The following is a 27,753-nucleotide window of genomic DNA, read 5'->3' on the forward strand; positions in this document are numbered from 1 at the left end:
TTCCTCCCCAAACGGTTAGTTTTTGAATGAAAAGAAAAATGTGGCGATCGTTACATTGTTTAGACGGACTGGATCGCAACTTTGAAACTCGGGTCACCGTGCGTCGATCAAGGGCAAATTGACCTCGGCAACATTATAACTCACTTCAAGGGTGCACAAACTTGTATTTACAGTATACAAAATTAGGTAAACTTGTGTTTTTGTCCTGTGAAATCACAATTAGTTTCGATGCTCTTGATATCGCTATGCGGACGGACAGATCCGAATCCCCATACATTTTTTTTGCGGAGCTAGTATAAGTTAGAATTTGTGTTATGGATATCGATTGTTGTTGAAAAACAATCATTTCAATGTGTTCTGGCACTCTCAACCACCACAGCATTGATACTTGTGCATGTGTGTGTTGGAATTTAGTTCTTTGTTTAGTGATGCTGTGGCAAAAGTAAATTCGTCCGTCCGTATTTTGACGATCGCCACCATTCACACGCACATAAATAAACACATTATCAAAAATTTCAACTTTTATTTTCAAAAAAGTATTTAAACAACAACTAGTTTGCATGTTAATACAACAAATACAGCAGATTCTCACAGATATGGATTTAAAAGACTAAGCAAATCTGAGACTATCAAAATGGCCTAATACCATGAAACCTGCCAATAAGTCCATGAGGCCCCCGGTTCGAGCCTGGACCTAGTCTTTTAAAATAAATTTGTTGACTTATTTTTTCCCCCTCCAAACGTTCCTTTCTTTTATTTTGCTCTACTCTTCTTTTCTCCAAAGCATTTCGTTGATAGAACTGAGACTGCAACAAAAAAGCTCACGAAAGGGGACTGCAATTTTCACCGGTCACAATTAACGGTAGGACGGCAACCGGCTTTGTTTACATTTTACTTTGGACCCTGTATTCCACTCATGGAGTCCAAATTTTGACTTTTAAAATTTGACAGCTGACGTCGGTCATGTCAGTGAAGTGCTCAACCGAAAGCAGGAAAATATAAGGCGAGCGTAGCGTCCCTTCAGTATGATGACGTCAATGACGTGGATATTGCATTGGGTCTAGAGACACGGACCCGTGGATATAGCCACAGCCTATGAAATTACTAGATGATTACCCGCTTCGCCGGGAAGAAGTAGAGCCAAATACCAGGCTTTGCCGGGTACCCGGCGAAGTAGAGGAATACCCGGCTTTGCCGGGATGAAAGCGTTGTGGACAGTGACCTTCTAAAAATAGTAACGGGAATATCCGGCTTCGCCGGGATGAAAGCGTTGTGGACAGTGACCTTCTAAAAATAGTAACGGGAATATGGATTGACGCCACACGAAGGAAGGGAGATAAACGCAAAACACTGGAGAAGATAAGGAAGAGTTACTGGGAATGGATCTGGGAAGATGAACAGAAAAACCAAAATCGGTTCAGCGCTGCGCGCTGAGAGCACGTGTTAAAAATTCTCATCGACCAGGTTGTGTCCGGGGTCTACCTGAATATGCCCACCAAATTTGAAGCAGATCCATCGAGAACTTTGGCCGTGCATCGCGAACACACACACACACACACACACACACAACACACACACACACACAGACAAACAGACACAAGTCGTATAGAAGAAGTAAGCTAAGTCAGTATGTAAGCTTAAGTGTGATAATTTCTTTAGCGTATCACAATAGAATTATATGAAAAAATAGGACAGCCGTATATATAGGGAACAGGGGTGAACTGAGGATGCCACCTTAAGTTTCTTGAAAAAGAAAGGTCAATATCTGCACACATGGTAATGGTATAGGTAATAGATGATTTTTGGAAATAACTCCTTCGGGTTTATAGGTGTTGTGGAAGAGTGACCTTTTCTTCCAAAACCTTCGACAAACAAAGGAGGGACCAATCACTAGCAAGGGGAGTGTCGGAAACACGTGGACCGGACCATGTGTTTCCGACCGACCCCTCGCTTGTGATTAGCGACCGACCCCTCGCTTGTGATTAGTGACCGACCCCTCGCTTGTGATTAGTCCCTCCTTTGTTTGTAAGAGAAGTTTTGCAAGAAAAGGTCACTCTCCCAGAGTTCCACAAGTCATATGTACAACCCGACAGAATTCGTCTATTCAATTGGTATCCCTACCCACACCCTGAATACTGGGTCACCCTCATCTGCTCCAAGGGCAAAGACTCGAAAGAGTGAACTGCACATTCCAGAAGTAGAATTATGAAGCTGCAGATTTTATGAATGGCTGTCACAGTATCAGATATTCGGTCCATAAACATTGTTTATGTGGGTTTTTTTGCTCACCTGGCAACTATCTCTTTTGTCTGCACAGCTTTGGCAATGGTATGTGTATTTGTCTGACAGCCCTCCGTCTGACACTCAAGAATCGATGCAAGTACGCATACGACTACGAGAGACCTCAATATTGCTGTAGCGGTGACAATATTTTATATGAAAGCTTCACGTTTAATGAGCTTTTCTTCAGTCAGAGTGTACTGTGTAAATCATGTAATGCATTGTGCATTGTTTTTGTTTCAGTTTTTTGCTATTGATCGCCCGGAGAGTTTGACAGTGGTAAGTATCATAGCTTTTCTCTCAGGTGCAGGTTGTTATTGTGTGTAATGTTTGTATTCGGCTATGAAGAATGATAAAATAAATAATAAACACCCAAATGCATCCTTATAGTTACAATGACATACACTGATTGAGCTATAGAGAGCTGATGTAACTGTCAGCTGCTACTGACAAGAAGGGTATAGTTACAATGACATACACTGATTGAGCTATAGAGAGCTGATGTAACTGTCAGCTGCTACTGACAACAAGTGTGAGGGTGGAGGGGTACTGATGAATGCGTGACACTGACAATACTTAATTAAGGCCATTTTTTTCTTGAAGAGGAGGGGAGTGGTGGAGGTGGTTGAGGGGTCAGTAGAGTTGGTTGGTTTTTGGGTTTTAATGTCCCTTCAGCAGATGCTAGCTGCTATTCGGTCAGTAGAGAAACAGTTCTGTGACTGATACATTTTGAGGTCGCTGGTAGGCAGATGGACCGGGAATTTGAGCTCGCCGGCAGGATTTTTTGTGGATGTTAATTAAGGTGATCCCTTGAAGCATAAGGCCAAACAAAAAAATAGGTATGGTTAAGGTAACATAGCCAAAAAAAATAGGGTAGGAAGGTAGGCAATCACTTTTTTTTAAAAACTTTTTTCCTTCTATTATAGCAGAGCAACCAAGCGTGTAGCACTCGCAACCGAAGAAGATGCCGCCATTTTTGTCATCGCAAGCGTCTGTTGGGCCTTTTTAGTAGAAGGAGTTATTTCCCTTGCATCGTCTGTCGTCTGCATGACGACTCGAGCGCTTTCGCTTTCATTGCGTTTTCTGCACTCGTTTTCTTGTTTTAATTTTTTTTTTTATACAAATGTAATAAAAAGTTATAGGGTCGGCCCCTAAAAATAGGGTAGGTCGGGTTACCGTAACCACACCTATTTTCTTTTTAGGCCTAACATGTGTTTTTAGACAGGTTGGAGGTACATACTGGTCTGTAATAATTTGAAAGAACTGACTGGCACAAATATACATCCAACAGCTTATAGCTCTGAAGTTGGACTTTAGCTTGGGCTGCTTTTGCCTTTACTCCCTTTAGTAATATAACTTTGAACTTGCAGTTGTTTGATGAACGGTTAACCCATAGTATGATAGTTTAGTGTATAAACAACCCTGTGATAGTGTGTATGCAAATCACTGGAGATTCACTCATTCAGTCAATCAATCAATCAATCAATATGAGGCTTATATCGCGCGTATTCCGTGGGTACAGTTCTAAGCGCAGGGATTTTAAAAAAAAATTTTTTTATGCAATTTGTATGCAACTGCAATTTGTAATGCAGTTGTGTCCAGAATTTATGAAATTATGACCACTTGATTTAGAATTAGAGCTTTAAAAGCATCTTGATTTTTATACGTGTGTGTCTGTATACAATTTACAGGTGGTAACGTGGAAGCGTTACAATGACTTCAAGAACCTGTACAAAACAATGCTCACACTTCACAAAGCTCTGCACAGAAGAGATCCATTTCCTGTGTTTGCCAAGCCAAAAGTTTTTGGTGAGATATGTTTGTGTATTAAATGTATTACAGTAACATTTTTAACCACAAAGTCTCTGATGATAAGAGAGATTTGTGTAATTTGATGAAGTCGTTCAATCGTTTGTCTGTAGTGTGTTGACTTACTTTTTCAGTTCAAAGCCAGTGGTTTTGTCAGTTTATATTAGTTCATGTAAGAAAAAAGCAGTGACAGAAATGAATGAAAGTGATTCTCTTTTGGCAACAGATCTGCTTTGAAACTTGAATGAATTGTTGCGAAGCAGTACATCTTCCAATTTAATTTCCTTTGTTGGATCAATAAAATGTTATGGGTTATGAGTTATGAGTTATGAGTTCAAAGAAGTGCAGTTTTTGCATGCTTGTTTAAAAGTATGTTGCTGGAGAGAATTCACATTGAAATTGCTGCTTGGCAGTTAATTGTATAAAAAATGTCAAGCAGCATGGCTCTGTGAGTGTTAACCAGACCTGCTTACCAGTACGATTTGGGCGTATTTTGTACGCCAAATTATTATCGGTACGCAAATACGCGACACACGCACAAAATACTCATAAGAAAAAGTCTAGAATACGTTTTCGGGTGTTGGTGTGCTGATTAGGGGATGGTACAACTGATACCGATTTCGGTCGAAGGGAGATAACCATGACAGCGAGTCTTCAGCTGTGGAAACCTTGTTCAGTTGTTGGCACGTGCGATCGTCTGGACAATCGTGGCAAAATGAAGCGGTAAAATGTGTCAGTTTCGGATGGCTGTACCATGTCTAAACAGCAGAAGCAGCAGATTTTCTTGGAGAAATATAAGAAAGAGCCAGGAATTGTGGAGTCTACCATGGGAAAAAGTCATGCACACTGCAAGTATTGTAAATCAGATTTCTCCGTTGCCCATGCTGGGAAATATGACATCGAACGACACTGCAATTCCAAAACTCACCTGGACAAGGTTGCTGCAAAGAAATCCGTTGAAAGCTGCCAAGGAATTATGAAGTTCATTCCCGCAAAGCAAATCCTGCCAGAAGAAAAGGCTGTAGTCCGTGCTGAAGCAATGTTTTCTGAGATGATTGTAAAAATGAACTTGCCACTGGCACTGTCAACCTCAGATGTTATTTCACGAAATTCATCTTTTCATCTGTTTGGAAGACACTGGTTATAATGCTATAAACTGACAGGTAAATAAAATTGTTTTATTCCTGTTGTATTGGAAGGAGTTAAATTCTGAAGGTGTTCACAAGACATGCTATTCTTACACAAACATGTTTGCACCCACGCGTACATTTTTTCTAGCCCATATGGCTTTGCTTGCAAAATACACCAACTTTTTGAAAAATACACTCAACTTTTTGGGAAAGTAGTGCTCTTGCCTCGGGTTTAGGGTAAACAGGTCTGGTTAACAATAACAGTAAGTTCCCTAAATATAACACAATGTAATTGTTATTTGCAGGCCGTTTTGATGAGGCAGTTGTAGAAGAAAGACGACAGAGTGCGCTGGCGTTACTCAATTTTGTTGGCACTCAGCCACATCTCTACAAGTCCCAGGCTTTGGCACGATTTCTTTCTGTAAGCTGTCTTCTTTTCTTTTGTTTATACGTATGTAAGAATAGATGAGTACAACCCAACATTGCATGTATGTTGGTGAAGAATGTTCACAATCACAACGAAAGGTTGCCAAAACTGATTATTTTTATTATGAAATAGTGTTTATATTTGTACCTGGTATGGATAGAAAAGTAAAAGAATGTTCAGGCCTGGGAATGATACACCTTTTGTCGTAAATACGACGAAGTCCTTTTGTAATTGTGTAAGAAAAGAGCCTCCGTGTGCTCTTAAAAATGCTTAAAACACAAAATTTTCCCGTCAGTACGCCCAAACCACTTTTACACATTCCCAGGCCTGAATGTTAAATCATGTATTGTCCGTCGTATTTTTAGAACATTTTTCTCATTGAGGATGATTTACTTAGTCTAAAGCACACAAAACATCAAAATTGCCAAGAATTGAGTTACGCCCAAATTTCAGGACGACAACGATATGTATGCTTTTCACCTCATCAACTGGGTTGGTACATGCCGCAGAGTAAAGTGTAGCCATGTGTGGACAACAAGTCAATATTGTTCATTCTCATCACAGGATGGCCAGGTAGACTCTGCCAAGCCTGTTCTCCTGTGCCCCAACAGTGCAGGAAACGGCACCAACAAACCCTCCACTCTGGACTTCCTGTCTTCCGCGGAGGGTGGACAGCCAAGCCTCCTTCCAGCCCCAGTCCCGCCCCCAGGGGGAGGGGCACAAAGCCTGGGGGAAAGCTCAGAGAGCGTCAGTCAGAGTGATGGGGATTCCAGTCTGCAGCACTCGCTGGAAGTGTCTGGGTGAGTCATGCTTAAACTTCTCTCTTAGTTTGGTTTGCAAGTATGTCATTAGTTCTTTACCAGAAGTTGTGCATTGGATCCACAGAGAAGAACAGACTGAGAAGTTGATAGCTACATGTTTACATACTTGGCTGCAGTGCAGAGACAAAAGTAAAGATTTAGCTGCACTATGAGTTATAAATACAGTATGGTTGATCTGAAATTCTCAGCAGTTAATGACACTTATATACTGTGGGACCGCTCTTTTAAAACCTAAAAAAGATGAGAAATATGAGACAAAGGAGGGAGTCTTAAAATGGGGGTAATTTTACAGAGGTTAAGAACAGAAAGTCTGAGAAAAAAAGACTTAAAAAGGAGGGAGTCTTAAATTGGGGAGTCTTAAAAGGGGGGTTCCACTGTATATTGTGACAAAGGTACACTTAGTAATTATTGCTGTGTTTATTACTGCAGCCCCAAGCTGTTGGAAGGGACCTGGAAGTTTCCAATGGTGCCGGACTCCATTAGCCTGGACTCTTCGACGGGCGATGAAGACACTGACACGGGCGACATGGACTCCATCCTCAGCTCCTCTCTGCCCGACGCTGACCTCAGTCTCTTTGACCCCATGCGTCCCGAACACGCAGAAAGTGGAGAGGGGGCTGCAGGTAAACAGTAGACTTAATTATATACAATACTAAGACATGCACAGTCTGGTGGTGAAGAGTAAGTTTTCACTGCTTATAAGACTGAGTCCATTGGGCAAACTTCATTCTCAAAATTCTTTGTAATTTTCTTTGGAGAAATTCATAACTAGTCACAGAACTTTTATGTGATACCTTTCTTAATGCTGTGACATTTTCTTGTAATTTGTTTTGCTGTTGACGTCAGGTATTTCACTTTCGAAAACAGGGTCAAGCAGAGAGGTTGTGCTTTGTTTAGTCATTGTATCACTTTAAGGAGAACTTTCTTCCATTTGTCCGGTGAAGCTATTGCTTTGGTTTGCTAGGACCAGATAGAATGGCTTGATAGTGAACGGAACACATATGCATTTTCAGCAGGTATGATCAGTAGATCTTTCTAATATGATGAAATGAATTCCATACATGAGGACTCTCGTCAACCTGAGATTGAAGAGACAATGCCAATGGTTAATGGAGCTGTCCTTTTGAAAAACTACACTTGTATTTTGTTCATTGTTTGGATTGTCAACAGTGATTACCTACAGTGTTGTTCTATGTTTAGCAGGCAGCTTGCCCAGAACTGACAGCTGGTTGACTCAGGCCATCTCTACCTGCGCCAAGATGGAAGATGTCGTCACAGCAACTGCAGGCAGCGAGGCAGCAGATATAGAAGTCATCAAGCCTGGCAGTTTCACCGTGGGTGACAGCGACCTTCTGTCATCCTTTGACCCCTTGGCAGGGTCACAGCATCACAGCGGCCAATCCAGTATCAACAGTTTAAGCAGCAGGTTTGAATTTTATGTTTTAAACTGTGGATTTTAATGTCCAGTTTTGTTTGTTTGTGTGTGTTTGTAAAGCACTATGAAGCAGTTTTTTTTACGTTGAATAGCGCTAACTATATGTTGTTTGATTGCTTCTATTTGTATTCCTCTTCATCTAGTGAACAGTTATAAAATCAGTCAAAAAAGGGTCAGTCGGGGGCTTTAGTGGGTAACATTTCAGAAGACGAGTGTGAAATTTGAACGCGATACTTAAAATGATGAATAGATTGTGAATAGGTAGATGTAGATAAGATTGCTGAAATGTGGTAAAGTCATAAAAAGAGTAAAGTATCTTAAAGTATTAACTTCACTTTTTTCCTGCAGTGTGGAAGTGAGGAAAAGCTCAGTGGTGGAGGTGGGATCAGGGGAGGAGACGTTCACGCCGCCAGAGATAGGGGGACGCAACAGTCGCTCAGGGAGCAAGGTGTCTTGTGGGAAGGGCGACATTGACCTGTCCAGTGTCGGCTCGGCTCGCAGTCACAGCGCCAGTTCTGCTTCAGCCGCTTCCAGTACCGTGTCCACTCCTTCACGCTCTGCTAGGTAAGAGTTTGATGTTTCTTAATATGTTGTGTTAAAGAGAGAAACACAATTTAAGTGTATGCTGCCGTGCTGAGTAATTTTAGATTGGTTTAAGAATCAGGAAGGCAAAACTTTACAAAATTAAGGGAAAACTTGTTCGTGTACATTTGTCTTTAGCTTGACCACAGATGTAATTGTTTTGACCACTATTTTTGCTCTCTTTGTAGTAATTTTACTGGTATTTTGTACATTATGTCTGAATGCATGTTTATGTACATATTTTCTTTTGTCCTCATGTTTGTAAACGGATTAATACCTTAACCATACTTAAAAATTTTACGCTGACAGTCATTTTCATGGTCAATAACTTTTACCAAATTATGTCCACAGAAATGGGTCAACACGAGATCTCTCAAACCTGAAACCAGCTCCCTCCTCCTCCCCCTCCCTGAAGGCCCCCCTTCCCAGCACTGTGACCCGCCCCCTTAGCCCCTCCCTCAGCCCCGCACGGAGCCCTGGTCGGAGCCCAGTCGGCAGCCCTGCCCGGAGCCCCGTGAAGACGCGATCCTCCACGGTCACCAGTGTGTCCACCATGGACCTTGGTGGCAAAGAGGACTACATCTACCTGGCTGCTGGACAGGTCAGTTGCGTTGACAACAGTAGGGTTCTTATTTTCAGTTTATTCCTGATTTCCAGTTTGCGGGAAAGTTCAAATATTCATTTCCAAATTATCTCTCAGGCTTAGCACTATGTTTCAAAACTGTTAGCAATGCAAGTTCTGTTTCGGGTTTGAACATAACATAGCCCAAGTCCCCCTGTAACAGAGCAGCATGGTGCAGCAATTAACGATGCAATTAAGTGTAGGAACTTGAGCCATTTAGAGTAAAACGGCTTGTTTTGCTTTCACTTTTTGTGAGAATAGTACAAGAGAGACTTGCTAATCCTGTATAACTGTTGATTAATTGAACCATTGAATGGTCATTGTTCTGTTTGTGCCTTCCACAGCTTTCGTGCCACATTTCCAGCAAATGCGCCCTGTGACTGGCTGATTAGCTGACTGACCAAATGACTGATTTCAGAACTGACAAGCACGGAGATCTGTCGTTGAGTTCATAGATAATTTAGGGTTAGGTCATTTATTCACAGATGAACTGTGTTCAGGAATATTAAGCAAAAGGCAACAACTGCCTTAGGTACTGCCAGATCTGTCTGACTGACTGATGAACCCAGTGGTTTGAGTTGATTCTATTTTTACCCAGGTGTGAACATGCACTGATATATATTTGATGAAAAAGTTTGCTCCCAAAGAGATTTTTGTGTGAGATTGTTTTGTTTTATGCCTTCAGATTTGCCTGGCCCAGAACAGTGAGGCAACAGGCCAGTACCAGCTGGCTTTCAGCTACTACAAGACAGGGGTGGGCATCCTGCTGCAGGGAGTCCAGGGTGACGCCAACAAGGCGCGACGAGATGCGGTCAGGCGGAAAACGGCCCAATACCTGATGAAAGCTGAGGACCTGTACAACAGGCACATGGCCATCGAAAACCTGGATGAACGTCGCTGGGCTGTGAGTGTCGAATCTTTTGTGTTTGTTTAGTGGTATTCCATGAAAGTTTGAGTTTTTTCAGGGCAACAGCACTTTCCTTTGTTGGATCAATAAAATGTTATGAGTTATGAGTTATGAGTGAGTTATGGCACTGCAAACAGTGAAGCTTTTCTTGTAAAACAGTGAAATAATTTGGCTGAAATACTGCTTAGGAATGCTTTAAAATGTGTAAGTATTGTATTTTCCGGGTCATAAGGCGCGACTTTTTTCCTCGAGTTTGACCCCTGCGCCTGGTATAACAAAGCGCCTAATCCATGTATGAAATACGAAAAAAAAAAATTGGGAAAAAACCATGGGGAACAAAACGTGACAAGAACTCACCTCCATCTCGAATACCGGTAGTCGTTTTTTTAAATTCCGTGAGCATCAAAGAGACTGCCTGAGTACCAGTCAAACAACTTGTGATAATGCATGTTTCAGCTACTAGGTACTACCCTGGCCAAGTTTCCTCTCAAGACATCAAAGAGACCGCCCCATAGGTTAAACTCGGTCACTGACCCCGATGCAGGAAGTGTTTCCTCTCTCAGATATGACAGGGGAACCACCTCTCATAGCTAAAACTGGGTCATTGACCCCTGGGAAGAAGGTCAGTGTCTATAAACAAGGCAACCCAGCTATCACAATGGACCTGCCTTTGATCTCGCCGCACACACAGAGCACACATATTTCCACTCTGTATTCTTCCTTTGATGTGCGGCTTATGTTTATTCTTCGACCGTTTGTTACCGGTATACTTTTTCAATTCAATCACATATTCTTACCTCAACTCACATAAATGGCATTAACTTCAGTTCATTGCTAAGATATTGAAGTAGTACTCGACCCTGGTAAGGGGGGAAGTAACTCCCTAAGAAAAACAATCCGTAGTCAAGGACGGGAGTCACCTCCCCTACCGGTAACCCGCACATGCGCGGTCCTGCTACCGGCCGTCATTCCACCCACTTCAACACTACTGCACAGACGTGTTGTTGTACTCCGGCATATTTTTTGCCTTGGCCTTTTTGTGGAAGGCCATTTGACCCTGGTCTTTGCGTTGCTTTCTTTAGGTAAGATCGTTTCACTTCTCTTCGCTACGCGTTGCGTTTGTTTGAGTATTTTCGCTGTTGTAATTCTTCTCCACGTGCGCGTGTTTGATATTGCAAATGGCGGACAAAAACTCTAAAAGCAAGGGCAAACTTGTTTCTCTGCTCTCTTCACCGGGGAAAGAGAAGGATAAGGACAAGTCTAAGTCTAAATCAAAGACGCGTGCCTCGGTAACTTCGTCACAGGCTACGTCTTTAATTCTGGTTACTGACCCGGTGACTAAGAAAACAGAACGGGTTTCGCTCGACTCCACGTCACCGTCACCGGTTTTTCCCACGCAGGAACGCTCTACTTCTCCTCTCTCGCGCTCGCAGACGCCACGGTCTAGCGAGTCCGTGTCTCGAGAAGAAATTCTGGCAATGTTTGCTACCTTGAAGCACGACCTAGTTGCCTTACATTCTGCGGAAAGACCTGTCGCTCCCCTCCCGCCTGGCGTGGGGGGGGTGGCCTCTCTTTCTAGGCTGCGGCCGTCAGCGACGATCACGTCGGCTGATCTCGGGCCGGATTTTTCTGGTTTGGTTGCGGATTCCCCTGCCTTTTCAGGGGGGTTCGCGGCCTTAGCGCCGCCCGGTTCCAGCGCTTCGGCGTTGGGCGGCGTTTGTGGGAGTCCCCATCTTTTTGGGGGCTCACACTTGCCTGCGGGCCCGGGTTACGCTTTTGCGTCGCCGGGTTCGCAGACGGCTCCTCCCCGGCAGTACACCGTCCATCACGTGGCGGGTGCGCTAGGGAGCGGCGAAGCGCGCCAGCCTGCCCCCCTGGGATCAGTTTCGGCTGTCCCGGCCTCTGGGGGGCAGGCAGCAGCGTCTTGTCTGTCCAGCTCTGGCCTACAAGATTCTGTCCGCGGTCATCGACCTGTAGCTCTTGGTCCGGCTGCCGCCGTTCCTGGTTCGAGTTCGCAGGGGGTAGGCTCCTCTGGTTGCCCCTCGGGGCTTCCGGTCGGGCCTGCCCGTGGGTTGTCGTCCTCGACTTCCGGTTGTGCTGTGGCAGGCACTTCCGGTGGAGGACAGCGGGCTAGTGGTTCCGGTGGCAGTGTCCCTGCTATCCCGTCCCTGGTTACGCATCGACTTCCGGCCCCGACTTCCGGTTCCGCCGCGGCGGTTCCGGTTGTCGGCGGTGCTGTTGGTGGACAGTTTGCGGCGCTTCCGTCTATTGTTCAACCGACTCTAGCCACTTCCGCTTCCGTGGACGGGTGGGTTTCCGGTTTGCCGGACCCTCCTTCTGATGGAGATCAGGAAGGTTTTGGAGAGGAACAGGAAGGGGATGAAGATTGCTCTGAATCTGTTACCCCTTTACGGATTCCCAATAAACTGGGCCCTACTCTGGAGTTGGCTGCGGAGATAACCTCACGGTATTTCCCTGAGGGTGTCTCCGCCGATTCTACTGTGGTCGCACCCCCTCCTTCTGCTTTGGCAGATTTTGCGGGCGCGGGGGACACGAAGGCGAAGTTCCGGTTCATTGAATCTCCTTCCGTCCCTTTTGTGATGGCTCAGGTGTTGGCGGACGCTAACACACCCTACCCTCTCTTGGCTGCTCATGGGGAAGCCCCCCCGTCTGCTCAGCCTTGGTTAGCCTCGGCTCAGGCAGGCGGCGGCCTCCCAGCTAATTCAAGAAGATCGCGGCTGCCTAGCAGGCCACATTCTCTTCTCTCCTCGTTTTCGCTGCCCACAGCTCCACTTCCGGTGACTCCGGAACTGGCTCGCTTACGGCAGGACGGTTATAGCCGAGATAGGACTGCCGTGTGTACGGAACAGAGTCTACTCGGGCTGGAGGAGAGCGGGCGTTCTTCCCTCGAACTGACCTCCTTAGCGGAAACGCTCATCCGGTCTCTCACGAGAGCCATCGCTTCGTCCATCGAACCTTTTAGGTTCCGTGACGATGCCATTGAGGCTGATGCTGCCATGCTCTTGGCGGCCCTCGCGAAGGTCACTGACAGTCTGATGACTCTTGCTGCTCGGCTCTACTCTCAGGTTGTGTTTTGGAGGCACGAGGCTTTTCTTATCGGCTCACGCCTGACGGATAAGGCCACCATAGACTCTTTGAGAGTCTCTCCCTTCTCAGAGGGTGCGTTGCTGGGATCACGCTCTTTGGATGCCCTCCGGCAGCAAACGGAGGAGGCTCGTGACCATCATGTGGTGCAACTGACGGAACTCGCTCTTAAGCAGCACGGTAACAAACCACGGAGTTCTGCACCAGCTGCAGGCAAGTCCTCGGGGCAGAAGTCGTCTCAGGCAGGTAGGGGTGGTTCACGTTCCCGCCCTTACCAGCGTAAACCTTCCTTTGGGAAGCGGGGGTCTGGGCGCAAGCCCAACCCCCAATGAGACCCCCCCGATCCAGTCACCCCCCCAGCCTCTACCCTTTCGGTAGCAGGCGGCCTCTCCCGGGCCCTTCCAGTGTGGCTGTCTCGGACAAGCAGCCTATGGATCATGGGGGTGATTCGATCGGGGTTCCGCCTTCCTTGGCAGGAAGGCAAGGCCCCTTTGTCCAGAGCGCCGGCCAATTTCCGGTTTCCGGCCAGCCTCGACGCTCGGGAGGCAATTCAGGCGGAAATCCTTCTCTTGCTGCAGAAGCAGGCTATAGAGGAGGTTCTCGACCACTCCTCCTTGGGTTTTTACGGAAGAATCTTCGTTGTTCCCAAGGCTTCCGGGGGGTGGCGGCCAGTCTTAGACCTCTCTCCACTGAACCGCTTTTTGCGCAAAATTCGGTTCACCATGGAAACGCCGGCGACCGTCAGGGAGGCGCTTCGCCCGGGCGACTGGGTGACGTCCGTCGACCTGACGGACGCCTACTTCCACATCCTCATGCACGAGGCGGACCGGAAGTGGTTGCGTTTTCTGTGGGGGGACCGAATCTTCCAGTTTCGAGCCCTTCCCTTCGGGCTGTCACTTGCTCCCTGGGTATTCACCATGGTGGTGCGCCAACTTTGTGCCCTCGTTCGGCAGCACGGGGTTCGGCTCAGGGCATACTTGGACGACTGGCTGATCCTTCATCAGCAGGAAGCGCTCTGCCTTCAGCATACCCAGTTTGTCCTTGCCCAGGCTCAGGATCTCGGCTTCCGAGTCAACCACACCAAGTCCGAGCTGACTCCGTCGCAGACCTTTACTTACCTTGGCATGGCGTTCGATTCACGGGAGTGGACAGTCCGTCCCACTCAACGCCGGGTGGACAAACTGCAGGCTCTTCTGTCTTCCCTGTTAGGGCTTCAGTCAGCTCCAGCCCGGACGCTTGCGTCTGTACAGGGCCAGATGGAGTCCATGTCGTCCCTTATTCCGCTAGGCAGATCCCACAAGCGCCCGTTTCAGGCGGCGCTCAGTTCAGTCTGGAATCCGACTTCACAAGGCTGGGACGTTTCAGTCCCGCTCGGGGTCTGGTTTCAGCAGACCACGCTTCAGTGGATGAACACCCCTTGGCTTCTGCAGGGAGTGCCCATAGCGCTTCCTCCTCCCTCCACGCATCTCTTTTCGGACGCGTCTCAGAAGGGTTGGGGGGCTCACGTGGACACACACACGACGTCCGGTCGGTGGTCACAAGAGCAGCGGCTTTGGCACATCAATCGCCTCGAGCTCGAGGCAGTCTTTCTGGGGCTTCAGCATTTTCTCTCCGCCCTTCAGGGCACCCATGTGTTGATTCATACCGACAACACGACAGTTGCTGCCTACCTCAACAAACAGGGCGGTTCCCGATCTCAACTGTTGTCCAGCCGAGCATGCGAGATCCTTTCTTGGTGCGCTCGCCATCAGATTCTGGTCTCGGCTCGCTACCTGCCCGGCTGCCTGAACGTCCTGGCCGACGCCCTCAGCCGGTCCTCTCAGATCCTCCACACAGAGTGGACCATCGCACATCAGGCGCTCCTCCGCCTTTGGGCGCAGGTAGAGCGACCGATGGTCGACCTCTTTGCCACGAGGTTTTCGCGTCGCCTTCCGATCTTTGTCTCCCCGTTTCCGGACCCGGAAGCGTGGAAGATCGACGCGATGACGATCAGCTGGACAGGGCTAGTGGCTTACGCCTTTCCTCCCACTCCACTCATCGGAAGGGTCCTGCGAAAAGCCGACTTAGAGCGGCCTCGTCTTCTTCTCGTGGCACCGCGCTGGCCCAGTCAGCATTGGTTCCCGGACCTCCTGCGGCTCGCCAGCGGCCCGCCAATTCCGCTCAGCCTCCGGCGAGGGGAGCTTCTACAGCCCAGGACGGGCATTCTTCACGATCGCCCCGAGTTCCTGGATCTTCACGCCTGGCGACTGTTCGGCGATCACTGAAGCGCTCAGGCGCCTCAGATCTTACTTTGGACTTAGTCCAGAAGGCTCACAGGCGTTCCACCTCCTCTGTTTATTCATCGCACTGGCTAGCTTGGACTCGATGGTGTGCAGCTAACAATGTTGTCCCGGTCGCCCCGCGGTCAATGCAGGTCGCAAACCACTTGGCATGGCTCTCCGCTCAGGGACGCGCCGCGTCCACTTTGCGCGTTCGCCGCTCAGCCATCTCGGTTACTCTTAAGCAGCTTGGTCGCTCCATCTCCCTCGGGGGAGTCATCGCGAGTGTGCTAAAGGGCGCGGCCCTCAGTTCTGCAACGGAGAGAACTTCTGTTCCGGCTTGGGACGTTCTGCTAGTACTCGAATTTCTCCGTTCTAGTGCTTTTGAACCTTTACAAGACGCTAGTCTTTCTGACCTTACGCGCAAAACTCTCATGCTCATACTGCTCGCTTCCACGCGAAGGGGCAGCGAGATCCACGGCCTCTCAGGTTTAGACCGTGATATCACTTTTGAAAGAGACGGCTCGGTTGCACTGCGTTTCCGTCCCGATTTTCTCGCCAAAAATCAAAAACCTGACCAACTTTCACCGATCATTTCCATTCGGCCTCTTCGGGACATTTTAGCCCCCGGCGATCCGGATCTTTCTAACTGTCCGGTACGTGCGCTTAAGGCTTACTTGTTGCGTACCGCTCCGATTCGAGCATCAGCTCAGAAGTTGTTGTTTATTTCGATTAATACAGCCCGAAATAAAGACATTGCAAAAACCACGCTTACCAGATGGTCTTCCACACTTATAAGGCATGCCTATCAGTGGTGGCAGACACAAGGGGGGGGGCAGTCAGTCCTTCCTCTTCGATCACCTCGGACTCACGAGGCTCGAGCGTGGGCAACTTCCTTAGCTGTCCTCAAGTCTGGTAGGATGTCAGACGTCCTCAAAGCTGCATACTGGACGTCTCAAGATGTCTTCCTCAGCTACTACCTCCGGGACATTGCCAGCACTCACCCGGACGGTACCAACTGCCTCCCAGCCATGGTTGCCGCAGGCCAGATACTTCCAAGAGTTTAATATGAGTATCCCACCGCCTTTATGTGCAATCTGCCATTTATGTGAGTTGAGGTAAGAATATGTGATTGAATCGAAAATTTCAAAACTAAATTTTCATTTAATTAATATACTTACTCAACTCACATCGTTTATACCCTCCCATCCATCCCCGCTAACATTATATGTGTTACAGGTGTGTGTTTCCGTGGGGGAATGACGGCCGGTAGCAGGACCGCGCATGTGCGGGTTACCGGTAGGGGAGGTGACTCCCGTCCTTGACTACGGATTGTTTTTCTTAGGGAGTTACTTCCCCCCTTACCAGGGTCGAGTACTACTTCAATATCTTAGCAATGAACTGAAGTTAATGCCATTTATGTGAGTTGAGTAAGTATATTAATTAAATGAAAATTTAGTTTTGAAATTTTCGATTTTGGTGCGCCCTATCGGCCCCCTGCGCCCAATGGGTGACTGGATTACTATTTTTTTTTTAAAGAAGGGGGTGCGCCTTATGCGCTGTAGCGCCTTGTAACCCGGAAATTTTATCTCCCACAATTCCGAGAGGAATGGGTCACGTGAGATAGAACGCGGGAATACGTCACTGAATGAATGGTTTTCGTCCTGTGAAGACGTGTTGGTGCACTGTCTCTCTTGCTTTGCTTTCATTTTTCTCTAACCTTTCTCTGTACAAGTTTTAGTTGTAGGTTAGTTGAAGTGTATTGACTATTTTGATTGTTTATCATTGTGTCAACTTGCAAGGTAAGGAAACAGTTTGGAGTTTTCGGTGTTTGTTGGTTTTTGAACCGGGAACTTGTCTTTTCGCGTATGAATTTTATTTGTCGAAGCTAACACATGGAAATGTTACTGGCGTCAGTCGGCGCGTTCATTGTTTTTGCAGGTGTGACCTACTATATTTGGGTCAGTTGGGATCGTTACTTGTTTTTGCACGTGTGACCTAAGGTCAGTCGGAATTGTTACTTGTTTTGGTAGGATGACATATTATTTTGGCTACGGAAATGTTGTACACGTTTGCTGACACAGTCAGTCACGATTTGCTGACATAGTCAGTCACGATTTGCTGAAGCAGCCTCTTTGTTTTTTCAGCAGCTGTCTCGATTACAGCAATTACTATCGCCTGAGGCGAACTATGGGCCACAGAAGGTCCGCTGTGCCAAGGCTGGGCACTAGTCCATTGAAGATTTGAAAATCTTTGCAGTGGATTTTAAATTGTTATCATACTGTTACGGATGCGCTTGCTCGTCCGCAGGAATCAATATCACTTTTTCGTGTGGTTTTTGTTCGGAATATGGCGGACTCGGGAGGTGGAGAATGTGCTGCTGGCGGGAAGAAAACCGGCAAGAAACCGGCGAAGGCACAACCTTCTGAAGTGATACCGTCAGAAAAGGCGGGAGTTGATAAGTCTCTTTCAATAGAGAAGAGCTCGTCTGGCCTACGTGATTGTGAAGTTACTCTGAAAATGGACAAAATTTTGGAGACAATGACTGCCTTGTCTGGCAGACTATGTGATTTGGAGAAAGTTGGTAAGCTTAATGCGACGCCTGTTGCTTCAACATCGCGTGGAACCGAGTCGCATGGAACCGAAAGCAGTTCGGCGCAAGAGTCGCAAGCGGATGGAGAAGACGGTGCTTCGGTTCCATTTGCTCATGAGCAGTTTGAAAATGAGTTTGATTCGGCTGAAGACACGGATGTTGCTTCGGACAATGATTTTGACGCAGGCATAGTAGTAGATACAGTTGGCGAGGGGATTCATCCATCTCTGGCAGATCGTTTTGAGGAAGGACTTCTTCTTCCATCAGATCGGGCACGTGTGCGAGACACTCTTCAGAACTATCCGCGGCCCAAAATTGTCACGTCGCTTCGAACGCCGACTCTCAATCGTGAATTAGATGGCAAACTGTTAGACAAGTTTGCAAAGAAAAGAGACTCGAACCTGTTCTTTGTTCAGGAACAAGTAGGTTGTGCGCTGAAAATTATCGCTCAGCTTATGTCCGACCTCAAAGAAAAACCACCTGGGACAGTAGGGGCGACCACCCCCAACCAGGCGCGTTCACAGGTGGCGGATAGTGAGATGGCCTCCAGATATGGAGGTTAGCTGCGAAATAAGCCAGGCTTGCCAGGACGAATAAGCAGTCGCGGACCAACTGGCGGTGCTTCCAACAGGATGGGGCGGGATAACAGGTGGCACTGTTACACTCAAGAAATACCCCAGGTCTCCAATGACGGGAGCATCATGCGATCAAGAGCCGCATCTTAAGTTCTAGCCCTGGGGAAGGTCACCTCAGATAAACAAACCAGCCAGCTATGGCCAAATAGCCGGGTAGACTGGACTCGACAGCCCTGTAAAGCCACCAGTCTAGGAGAAGGACCACTCCGATATAAAAACACGCTGAAGCCGGATGAGCTGGGCCATGTATGGCGCATAACGACAGCTCAACGCATCAACGCTCATATGACAGACGACAACGGAATTTCACGATGTGGTGCTCTACCGTTGGAGACCCGCCGGGGTGGAAGAGTGCCGGGCCCTGTGCCTCAAAGGGGCCCAAGCCAAGCAACTGGTGGTCCCCGTACCCCGTATCGTGGTGGAGCCAGGCGGCGGGTGAGACGGGTAAATGCGACTGGCAACGACAATGAAGGAAGAGAAAAAACAAAGCCTCTAACGATACTGCAGTGGAATGCTGAGGGCATCTCCAGGAAGAAGACCCCACTTGCAGAAAGACTTCATAAGGAGGGCGTGGATATAGCCTGCTTCCAGGAGACACACCTCACTGACAACTTGCGATTCACTGTCAGAGGATATCAGACTTTTAGAGTCGACAGGCAGGAGAGAAACAAAGGAGGTGTGCTTATCCTGGTCAGGAATAATCTACCAGCCCAACATCTGACAGTGGACACTGAGGGACAGGCAGAAATCAACGGTGTGGAGGTTACGATTGAGGACAAGCAATACAAGATCTTCAATCTCTACTGCCCACCCGACCGAAACCTGTCTCTTGATGCAATGGATATACCCCAAGAAAATTGCATGATCCTCGGCGACTTCAACAGCCATTCCCAAAGCTGGGGATACACAGAAACTGATGCAAGAGGAGAGGAAGTAGAAGACTGGCAAATTGAAAACCAACTCCAACTGCTAAATAACTCTGACGACCCTCAAACATTCTACTCCCGAAGATGGATGACAACAACAACACCTGACTTAGCCTTCTGTACCAACAACTTGTGTCCATCAGCAGAAAGAACAGTGCTAGAGCAACTTGCTGGGAGTGATCACAGACCATGTAAGATCACAGTGGACCTGAAATACCACCCTGAGACGTGCCACAGTCTACCAAGGTGGAACTACAAAAAGGCAAGATGGACAGAGTACAGCATGCTGACAGATGAGTACACCATGCACATCAACACCAGAAGAAAGAACACCAACAGCATGGTGAGGGATTTTAACGCAGCAATCAAGAAAGCTGCTAGAGAAACAATCCCAAGAGGAGCAAGAAAAGACTTCCGACCCTATTGGACAGAGGAACTCCAAGACCTAGAAAACAAAGTGAATGAGACAAGAAAGACAGCAGAAGAAGAACCAAATGAAGAAAACAACATCCGACTGAAGGCAACAACAGCACACTACAAGAAAACCTTCATACAAGCTGCAAGAAACAACTGGCAGAAGAAAACCGAAGACCTTAACCTCGATCGAGATGGAAGAAAACTATGGAAATTAGCACAGGCTATGAACGATGAGAAAATATCTAGTGCTCCCATCGTACTACACCATAATGATGCAGTGCTAACAGGAAAGAAAGCAGCCGACCATATGATGGACAGCTATGAAAAAGTCAGCAACATCACCGTCTCTAAAGAAAGAAAACGAGAAGTCCAGGATGAAATCAAGACCCATCAAGAAAATCAAACAGAAAGTGAAACACAAGAGGAGACCATGTCCCAGCCCTTCACTGAAAAAGAACTAGAAAATGGACTCAAGCAACTCAAGCAAGAAAAGTCCCCAGGGCCAGATGACATAACAAACGAGCTACTGACACATTTGGGATCATCGGCAAAGAAAACGTTGCTGAAAATCTTCAATGCAAGCTGGAAACATTCATCAGTGCCTCAGGATTGGAGAGAAGCAGAAATGATTCCAATTCACAAGAAGGGAAAGGACAAGAAAAAAGCAGACAGCTATAGACCAATCAGCCTAACAAGCTGTGTGGGAAAGCTGATGGAAAGGCTTATCAACACCCGCTTGATGTGGTATCTGGAAAAAGAAGAAATCATCACACCAAACCAGGCAGGCTTCAGACAGTCCAGGTCCACAGAAGACCAGGTAGCTTTTATAGCCCAAGAGATAGAAGATGCCCTCCAAGACAAGAAGCAAACCATCGCAGTTTGGATAGACCTGGAAAAAGCCTTTGACAGGGTATGGAAGGAGGGCCTAAAATTGAAGATGCAGAAATGTGGAATCAGAGGACACATGTATGAATGGATATGCCAATACCTCACCAACAGAAAAGCAAGAGTACGGAACCAGCGCCATAGAAGCAGAAAGAAGACCCTGAAAGAAGGTGTACCACAGGGCGGAGTCCTCTCACCGACACTGTTCCTTATCTTCATGAACGACGTCCTGAAAGATATGCCAAAATGGATCCATGGTGCCATATATGCTGACGATCTGGTGATTTGGTGCTCAGAACAATACCTTACCACAGCAACTGTGAGGATGCAGGAAGCACTCAAGAAGATTGAAGACTGGACCCGAAAGTGGATGGTGACACTAAATGCCAAGAAGACAACTTTTACCATCTTTAACCTCTCAACACGAGTGCAAACTACCACATTGAAAGTAGGAGACCACATCCTGCCTGAGGACAAATCCCCAACCTACCTGGGAATTACTTTTGACCCAAGAATGACATGGAAACATCAGATTGACAGGTGCACAAAAAGAGCCAGACTACGCATGTCTCTGATGAAGAAACTGTCAGGAACGACTTGGGGGGCAGACTACAATGTCCAGAAGACACTCTACACTGGGAGAATCAGACCAGTTTTGGAGTATGGGATGGCAGCCTGGGGAACAGCAGCAAAGTCAAGCTTAGACCGAGCAAGCAAGATACAAAATCAAGCCTCAAGAATCATCACGGGAGCTATGAGATCAACTCCAATTCAGGCAATGGAAACACTAACTGGACTCGAGGCTCTTGAGAGCAGACGGGACACCAAGACTCTCTTGCAATATGCAAAATACAAGAGAATGCAAGCACACCCAATGCATGAACGGACATCGATGCCCACCAAATGCAGACTGAAGAGGGAGAGTTTCCTTCACCAAGCACGAAGACTGGAAAGACGGGACCCAGACCTGATGGAACAAGCGGCTGCACCAATCTCAATTCCCACAACACTCCCAACTTGGAAAAGAAAGGAGTTCCCTGAGATATGTACAACTGTCCCAGGAATCCTGCAGAAACAAGTCCAGTCTGAAGCAGAAAGGAAGGCGCTTACACTAGAGTACATCAGCCAAACGTACCCAAATGAAGAGTGGACCCACGCATACACTGACGGATCAGCCGAAAAAGCAACACGAAACGGCGGTGGAGGTATCCTTATCTGTCGAAAAGATGCTGCTCCAATAAAGAAGTCAATCGCAACAGGGAAATTATCCACCAACTACAAGGCCGAGGCAGAAGCACGGAAGGAAGCCGCTGGTGTGCTAAAAAACTCTCTGATGCTCCCAGGAGATACCATCTGCAGGAAGATAGTCATCTTCTCTGACGCACTCTCTGTGCTGCAAGCACTCTCCAACCCCCAAAACCAGGACGTTAGTGAACTTGCAACTGCCCTCACTACATTGCAGCAATCCACAGAGAAAACAGTTATCCAATGGATACCATCACACTGCAACATACAAGGGAATGAGGAAGCTGACAGGCTGGCGAAAGAAGGAGGGAAGCTACCACAAGAGAACCAGCAAGTTACATTTGGTGAGGCAAAAACCATTGTAAAAGAGAAGCAACGGAAAAGGTGGCTGCAACAACACCCTCAATACAATCCTAGAGACAGTTACTATCAACTCTCCAGAAAAGACCAGGTCATCATTGTGCGCCTGAGAACCGGCCACTGCAGACTCAGGCATCACATGTTCTCAAAATTCCACATTGGGGACACGCCTGTATGCCACTGTGGCATCGCAGACATGACAGTGGAACACCTCCTCCAACACTGTCCAATCCACCAGAAACTACGAGCAGAAACATGGTCTGCTGACACACCAGTTCAGGAGAAGATCTTCGGCACCCTGCAGAGTCTTCGCTGTACTGCAGACTTCATCAGAAGTTCCGGAGTCCCTGTCTGAGCGATCGAGAAGAAGAAGAAGAAAGAAAAACCAGCAAGTCGGAAGATGAGTGAACGTGACAGCTTTAGCAAACTGGCCGATGCGGCTCGACTTCTTATGGCTTCACACAAGGACCTGTCACAAGTGCGGCGTGAAGTACTCAGGCCGACACTTAGCCAAGACTGCAGGGCCTTATGCAATGCGCAGCTAAATTTCAAACAGGGCCACCAGAGGTCGTCAGTTCTACCAAGGGCGGCCTCGACAACAGTTTCAGCAGAGACAACAGTACCAGCAGAGAAGAGGTGTCTCCAACCGACAGACAGGACACAAATTCTCTCCCAAGTTCCACTCCCAACAGAGCGGGATTCCCTCCAAGAAAACAAAACGGGATTAGAATCTGATATTTGTGCGCCAGCGGTTTCTATTTTTAGGGAACAGGTCAGTTCAAAATTTGTGAATACTCCTGAGAACTTTCATAGTGGAAAAGTTGCTGATCATTTAAATAGTTGGAGACAGTTAACCTCTGATAGATGGATCCTGCAGCAAGTCGCAGGAATTGAAATTGAATTTATGATCACTGGTGAACACATTCCAGACAGGAAAGAAATTAGATTTCTTCTTCCGAGGATGAGCTAGTGGCTAATGAGGTAGCGAAGCTAGTGGAGAAACAGATTGTTCAAGAGGTGGATCAACGGCCAGATCAACTTTTATCAAGTATTTTCTTGCGTCAGAAAAAAGATGGTAGTCAAAGGGTTATTTTAAACCTATTAAAAAAAATAATAAATAAATAAAAAAAAATAAAAAAATAAAAAATTGAATCAGACAATTGAAAAGATTCACTTCAAGATGGATACATTAAAAAACGCAGTGTCATTAATGAAAAAAAAAAAAAAAAAAAAAAAAAAAAGATTGCTTTTTTGCCTCAGTTGATCTAAAAGATGCATATTTCTCCATACGCATCGCTCACAAGTTCAGAAAATATTTCAGATTTCAGTTTCATGGCAAAACTTTTGAGTTCCTGGCTCTTCCACAGGGATATCGTGATTCTCCCCGCATTTTCACGAAACTACTGAAGCCTGTATTGGCCCACTTACGTTTATCTGGCCATACCCTTCTGATATACATTGATGATACCCTTTTGCAAGGAGACACTTTTGAAGAATGCCAGGCAGCAGTGTTAGATACATGTGCTTTGTTGGATCGTTTGGGCTTTACTGTGCATCCTGTGAAGTCAGTATTTACACCTACTCAATGCATTGAGTTTTTAGGGTTTCAGCTTGATTCTCAGAACATGTTAGTTTCTCTGACCCCCCCGGACAGTTGATAAAATTCGTAATAAGTGCGCTGATTTGGCTGGAAGAAAGAAATGTACAATTAGGCAGTTGGCTGAAGTTATCGGATATTTAGTGGCTGCCCAACCGGGTGTTTGGATTGCACCTCTCTTTTTTTAAACGATTAGAGATCGCAAAAAATGAAGCCCTTGCTGTCAGGAAAGGTGACTTTGATGCAGAACTTGTGGTTTCAGAACAAGTTCGTTCAGACCTTCTCTGGTGGATTGATAATGTAAAGCAATATCCTTCCCCTGTTAGCAGAGGCATACCTACTGTAATAAAAATCAGATGCTTCGAAAATAGGGTGGGGGGCGGAGTGTCAGGGTAGCACCACAGGGGGAATGTGGACCAAGGAAGAAGCTTTTGAACATATTAATTGTTTGGAACTTAAAGCAGCTTACTTTGCCCTGAAATCCCTTTACAGGGGATTATGTCACTCTTACATTCAGTTACTTACAGACAATAGCACCACTGTTGCTTGTATTAATAACATGGGCAGCACAAAAGTTTTGTGCAACGACATTGCCAGAGACATTTGGTTGTGGTGCTTATCAAATAGTAATTGTGTAACAGCAACACACTTACCGGGTTGCCTAAATATAGAGGCAGATGCAGAATCCCGTGTAGATAGACACAACATTGAATGGCATTTGGACACACAAGTTTGCAGAAGTCATCAATCGGTTTGGTCTCTGTGATGTAGACTTATTTGCTTCTCGTGTTAACGCACAGCTAAGAAAGTATGTTTCATGGAAACCTGACCCAGATGCATGATTTGCCATTGATGCATTTTCCTTAGACTGGTCATTGTTCAAGGCGTTCTGTTTTCCGCCTTTCAGTCTCATTCCAAGAGTGCTCCAAAGGATAGAAGTCTTAGAGGCGGAGTGTGTGCTGGTGGTACCATTATGGACAACGCAAGAGTGGTTCACGAAACTGTTGCGTCTACTAGTATAACTGCCGGTCCTGTTGCCCCGAAAAGAAAACTTACTCAGTCATCCACTGACAGGGGAGCACCATCCACTACTGAAGAAGATGAAACTAGTAGCATGTTCCTTGTCCGGAAAGCCCTTCAGAAACAGGGAATTCAGGATGAAGCAACAGACATTATCATGTCAGCCTGGAGAGAGGGTACGAAGCGTAACTACGAGTCATATTTCAAACGCTGGCTTCAACATTGCCTTGAACGGGATAGAGATCCCTTTTGTGCCTCTCCACATGAGTTGATAAGGTTTTTAACAAAACTGTTCCAAGAAGGCAAAGGATACAGCAGTTTGAACATGGCACGAAGAGCTGTTTCCGCATTGTCCCTTCAGGATAATTGTTCAGTGGGTTGTCATCTACTCAGCGGTGAAGAAGTTTTTGAAAGGAGCTTTCAACAGACGGCCAGCTTTGCCTCGTACTTGTGTGACTTGGGACGCTAATCTAGTAAATAAAAAATAAAAAAAAATTTAAAGAATGGTCACCGGCAAAATTTTTATCGCTGGCGCAATTGACGCTTAAAACTGTGCTGTTGTGCTTGTTGGTCTCTAGTCAAAGGGGACAGGCGATTTGGTTGATGGACTTGCGTAACATGAGTTGGACAAAGGAAGATGTACGATGTAGGTTTGGGGATTTGCTCAAAACTTCTGGCCCAAACAAACATCAGAATGAAGTGGTATTTTGTGCCTTTCCGTCTGATTTGGCAATTTGTGTTGTACATTATTTGAAACAATATGTCAAAAGAACTCGTGCATTTAGAGGAACGGAAACGAGACTCTTTATCAGTTGGACAGCACCTCACAAAGCGGTGTCGAGAGATACTATCCGTCGATGGACAAAGATTGGATTACAAAAAGCGGGTATTGACATGACAATATTTACGCCGCATTCAACTCGTTCCGCTGCATCTAGTAAAGCTGCAAGTAAAATTCCTCTGGCAACCATTCTGAAGACTGTTGGTTGGCGTCGGGCTAACACCTTCACAACTTTTTACAAGAAACCAGTGGACAGTGGGAGGAGTTTTGGACAGGCTGTTCTGTCATGAAGAATTGGGGTAGGTTTATATGTATTTCAATTCATCGACAGTGCTAGGGTGTAAATGCTGCAGACTTTAAAGTCTCACGTGACCCATTCCTCTCGGAATTGTGGGAGATAAAATTACATAATTATGACGAGCTTACCTGAGTAAGTGAAGTCTAATTGTGGTTTTATCGACCACAATGTAGAGAGGAAAGGGATTACGTGCCTCGCCCTAAGTTGTCTTCAGAGTTATACCGATAACCGTTTTCCCTCCCTATCCCTTTCCTCTCTCTTTCTCTTTTCTCTGCACCATTTACACGTCGTTAAACAGTGACGTATTCCCGCGTTCTATCTCACGTAATCCCTTTCCTCTCTACATTGTGGTCGATAAAACCACAATTAGACTTCACTTACTCAGGTAAGCTCGTCATAATTATGTAAATATGGTATATATGAACTGGCAGTTGATGACATGATTGAAAGTGTAAAAATAAGTTTGACTTAGAATCAACTGATTGAGTCACTGACCCTCTCAAGGCCTGAACGCTCAAAATCTGGTGTCACTTAAAGGCAAGGGATGATGCTTCACACAGTCAAAGAAGAGCTTTCATACTTAATTAGTTTTGGACCTTTGATATGACTCAGAGAAAGAATGTGAAGTTTACTCCATGAGTCAGAACAGGCCTTTCTCCTTGGTCTACTGAGCTAGTTTGAAGTTTGCGATCATTTGTAAAACAAAATTCTGATACTACAATTGCTTTTAAAAAGGTAAGGCAACATAAACACCTTCTTTGCATTGCAGGCTGACAGCTATGTGTCTCCCTCACTGGAGCTGGATCCATCGTTTGCATTCATACGGGGGTCGGGGCGAGATCTGAGGAACTACCAGGTGCTGGGGACCATTGACAAGAACATCCTGGTGCTGGACAGGTCCACTGAGGAGACCTTTGTCATCAAGGTGGGTGGATTGTCACTGCACATTTGTTCACAGTGATTATCAGAACTTGCAGAGGGGTATATTTATCACTTGTGCGCTGACACTTTTATGTAACGGCTATGTTTTGGTCAGTTTTAAGTCACCAACGTTTCTGTTGTTTGTTTGTTCGTTCATGGGGTGAAACTCCCACGGCTTTTACGTGTATGACCGTTTTTACCCTGCCATTTAGGCAGCCATACGCCGCTTTCGGAGGAAGCATGCTCGGTATTTTCGTGTTTCTATAACCCACCGAACTCTGACATGGATTACAGGATCTTTTTCGTGCGCACTTGGTCTTGTGCTTGCGTGTACACACGGGGGTGTTCGGACACCGAGGAGAGTCTGCACACAAAGTTGACTCTGAGAAATAAATCTCTCGCCGAACGTGGGGACGAACTGACGCTGACAGCGGCCAACTGGATACAAATCCAGCGCGCTACCGACTGAGCTACATCCCCGCCCCGCCAACGTTTCTGTGAATTGTCCTCACATCAAAGGGGCCTCATTGTATCTCTGCAGTTGGTTTGAATGAAAGTTGTCAAAGAGTGTAAGTTACTGTGTCTCTTGCTAACTTCATCTTTCATTTCATCATTATTAAAGTAGAGTTACAGAAAATTTGGACTTTTTTTTATTTTTATTTTTTTACATTGTGTCATATACTATAGAAGAAATGCACA

At 46.4% G+C, this 27,753-nt stretch overlaps 1 protein-coding gene across 1 annotated transcript in view; it reads left to right on the forward strand.

Moving 5' to 3' along the window:
- LOC138953942 (ribosomal protein S6 kinase delta-1-like) overlaps nt 1-27,753 on the forward strand; it is a 37,223-nt gene that overhangs the window by 1,862 nt on the left and 7,608 nt on the right. Inside the window, exons 2-11 of the mRNA XM_070325953.1 lie at nt 2,524-2,559; nt 3,972-4,089; nt 5,525-5,640; nt 6,211-6,446; nt 6,897-7,090; nt 7,668-7,893; nt 8,251-8,466; nt 8,836-9,085; nt 9,792-10,010; nt 26,903-27,058. Coding sequence (XP_070182054.1) covers nt 2,524-2,559; nt 3,972-4,089; nt 5,525-5,640; nt 6,211-6,446; nt 6,897-7,090; nt 7,668-7,893; nt 8,251-8,466; nt 8,836-9,085; nt 9,792-10,010; nt 26,903-27,058 — 1,767 coding nt within the window. The remainder of the gene's footprint in view (nt 1-2,523; nt 2,560-3,971; nt 4,090-5,524; nt 5,641-6,210; nt 6,447-6,896; nt 7,091-7,667; nt 7,894-8,250; nt 8,467-8,835; nt 9,086-9,791; nt 10,011-26,902; nt 27,059-27,753) is intronic.

Source organism: Littorina saxatilis, linkage group LG17 (assembly GCF_037325665.1).
Source record: "Littorina saxatilis isolate snail1 linkage group LG17, US_GU_Lsax_2.0, whole genome shotgun sequence".
In the NCBI taxonomy this organism is placed as follows: Eukaryota; Metazoa; Mollusca; class Gastropoda; order Littorinimorpha; family Littorinidae; genus Littorina; species Littorina saxatilis.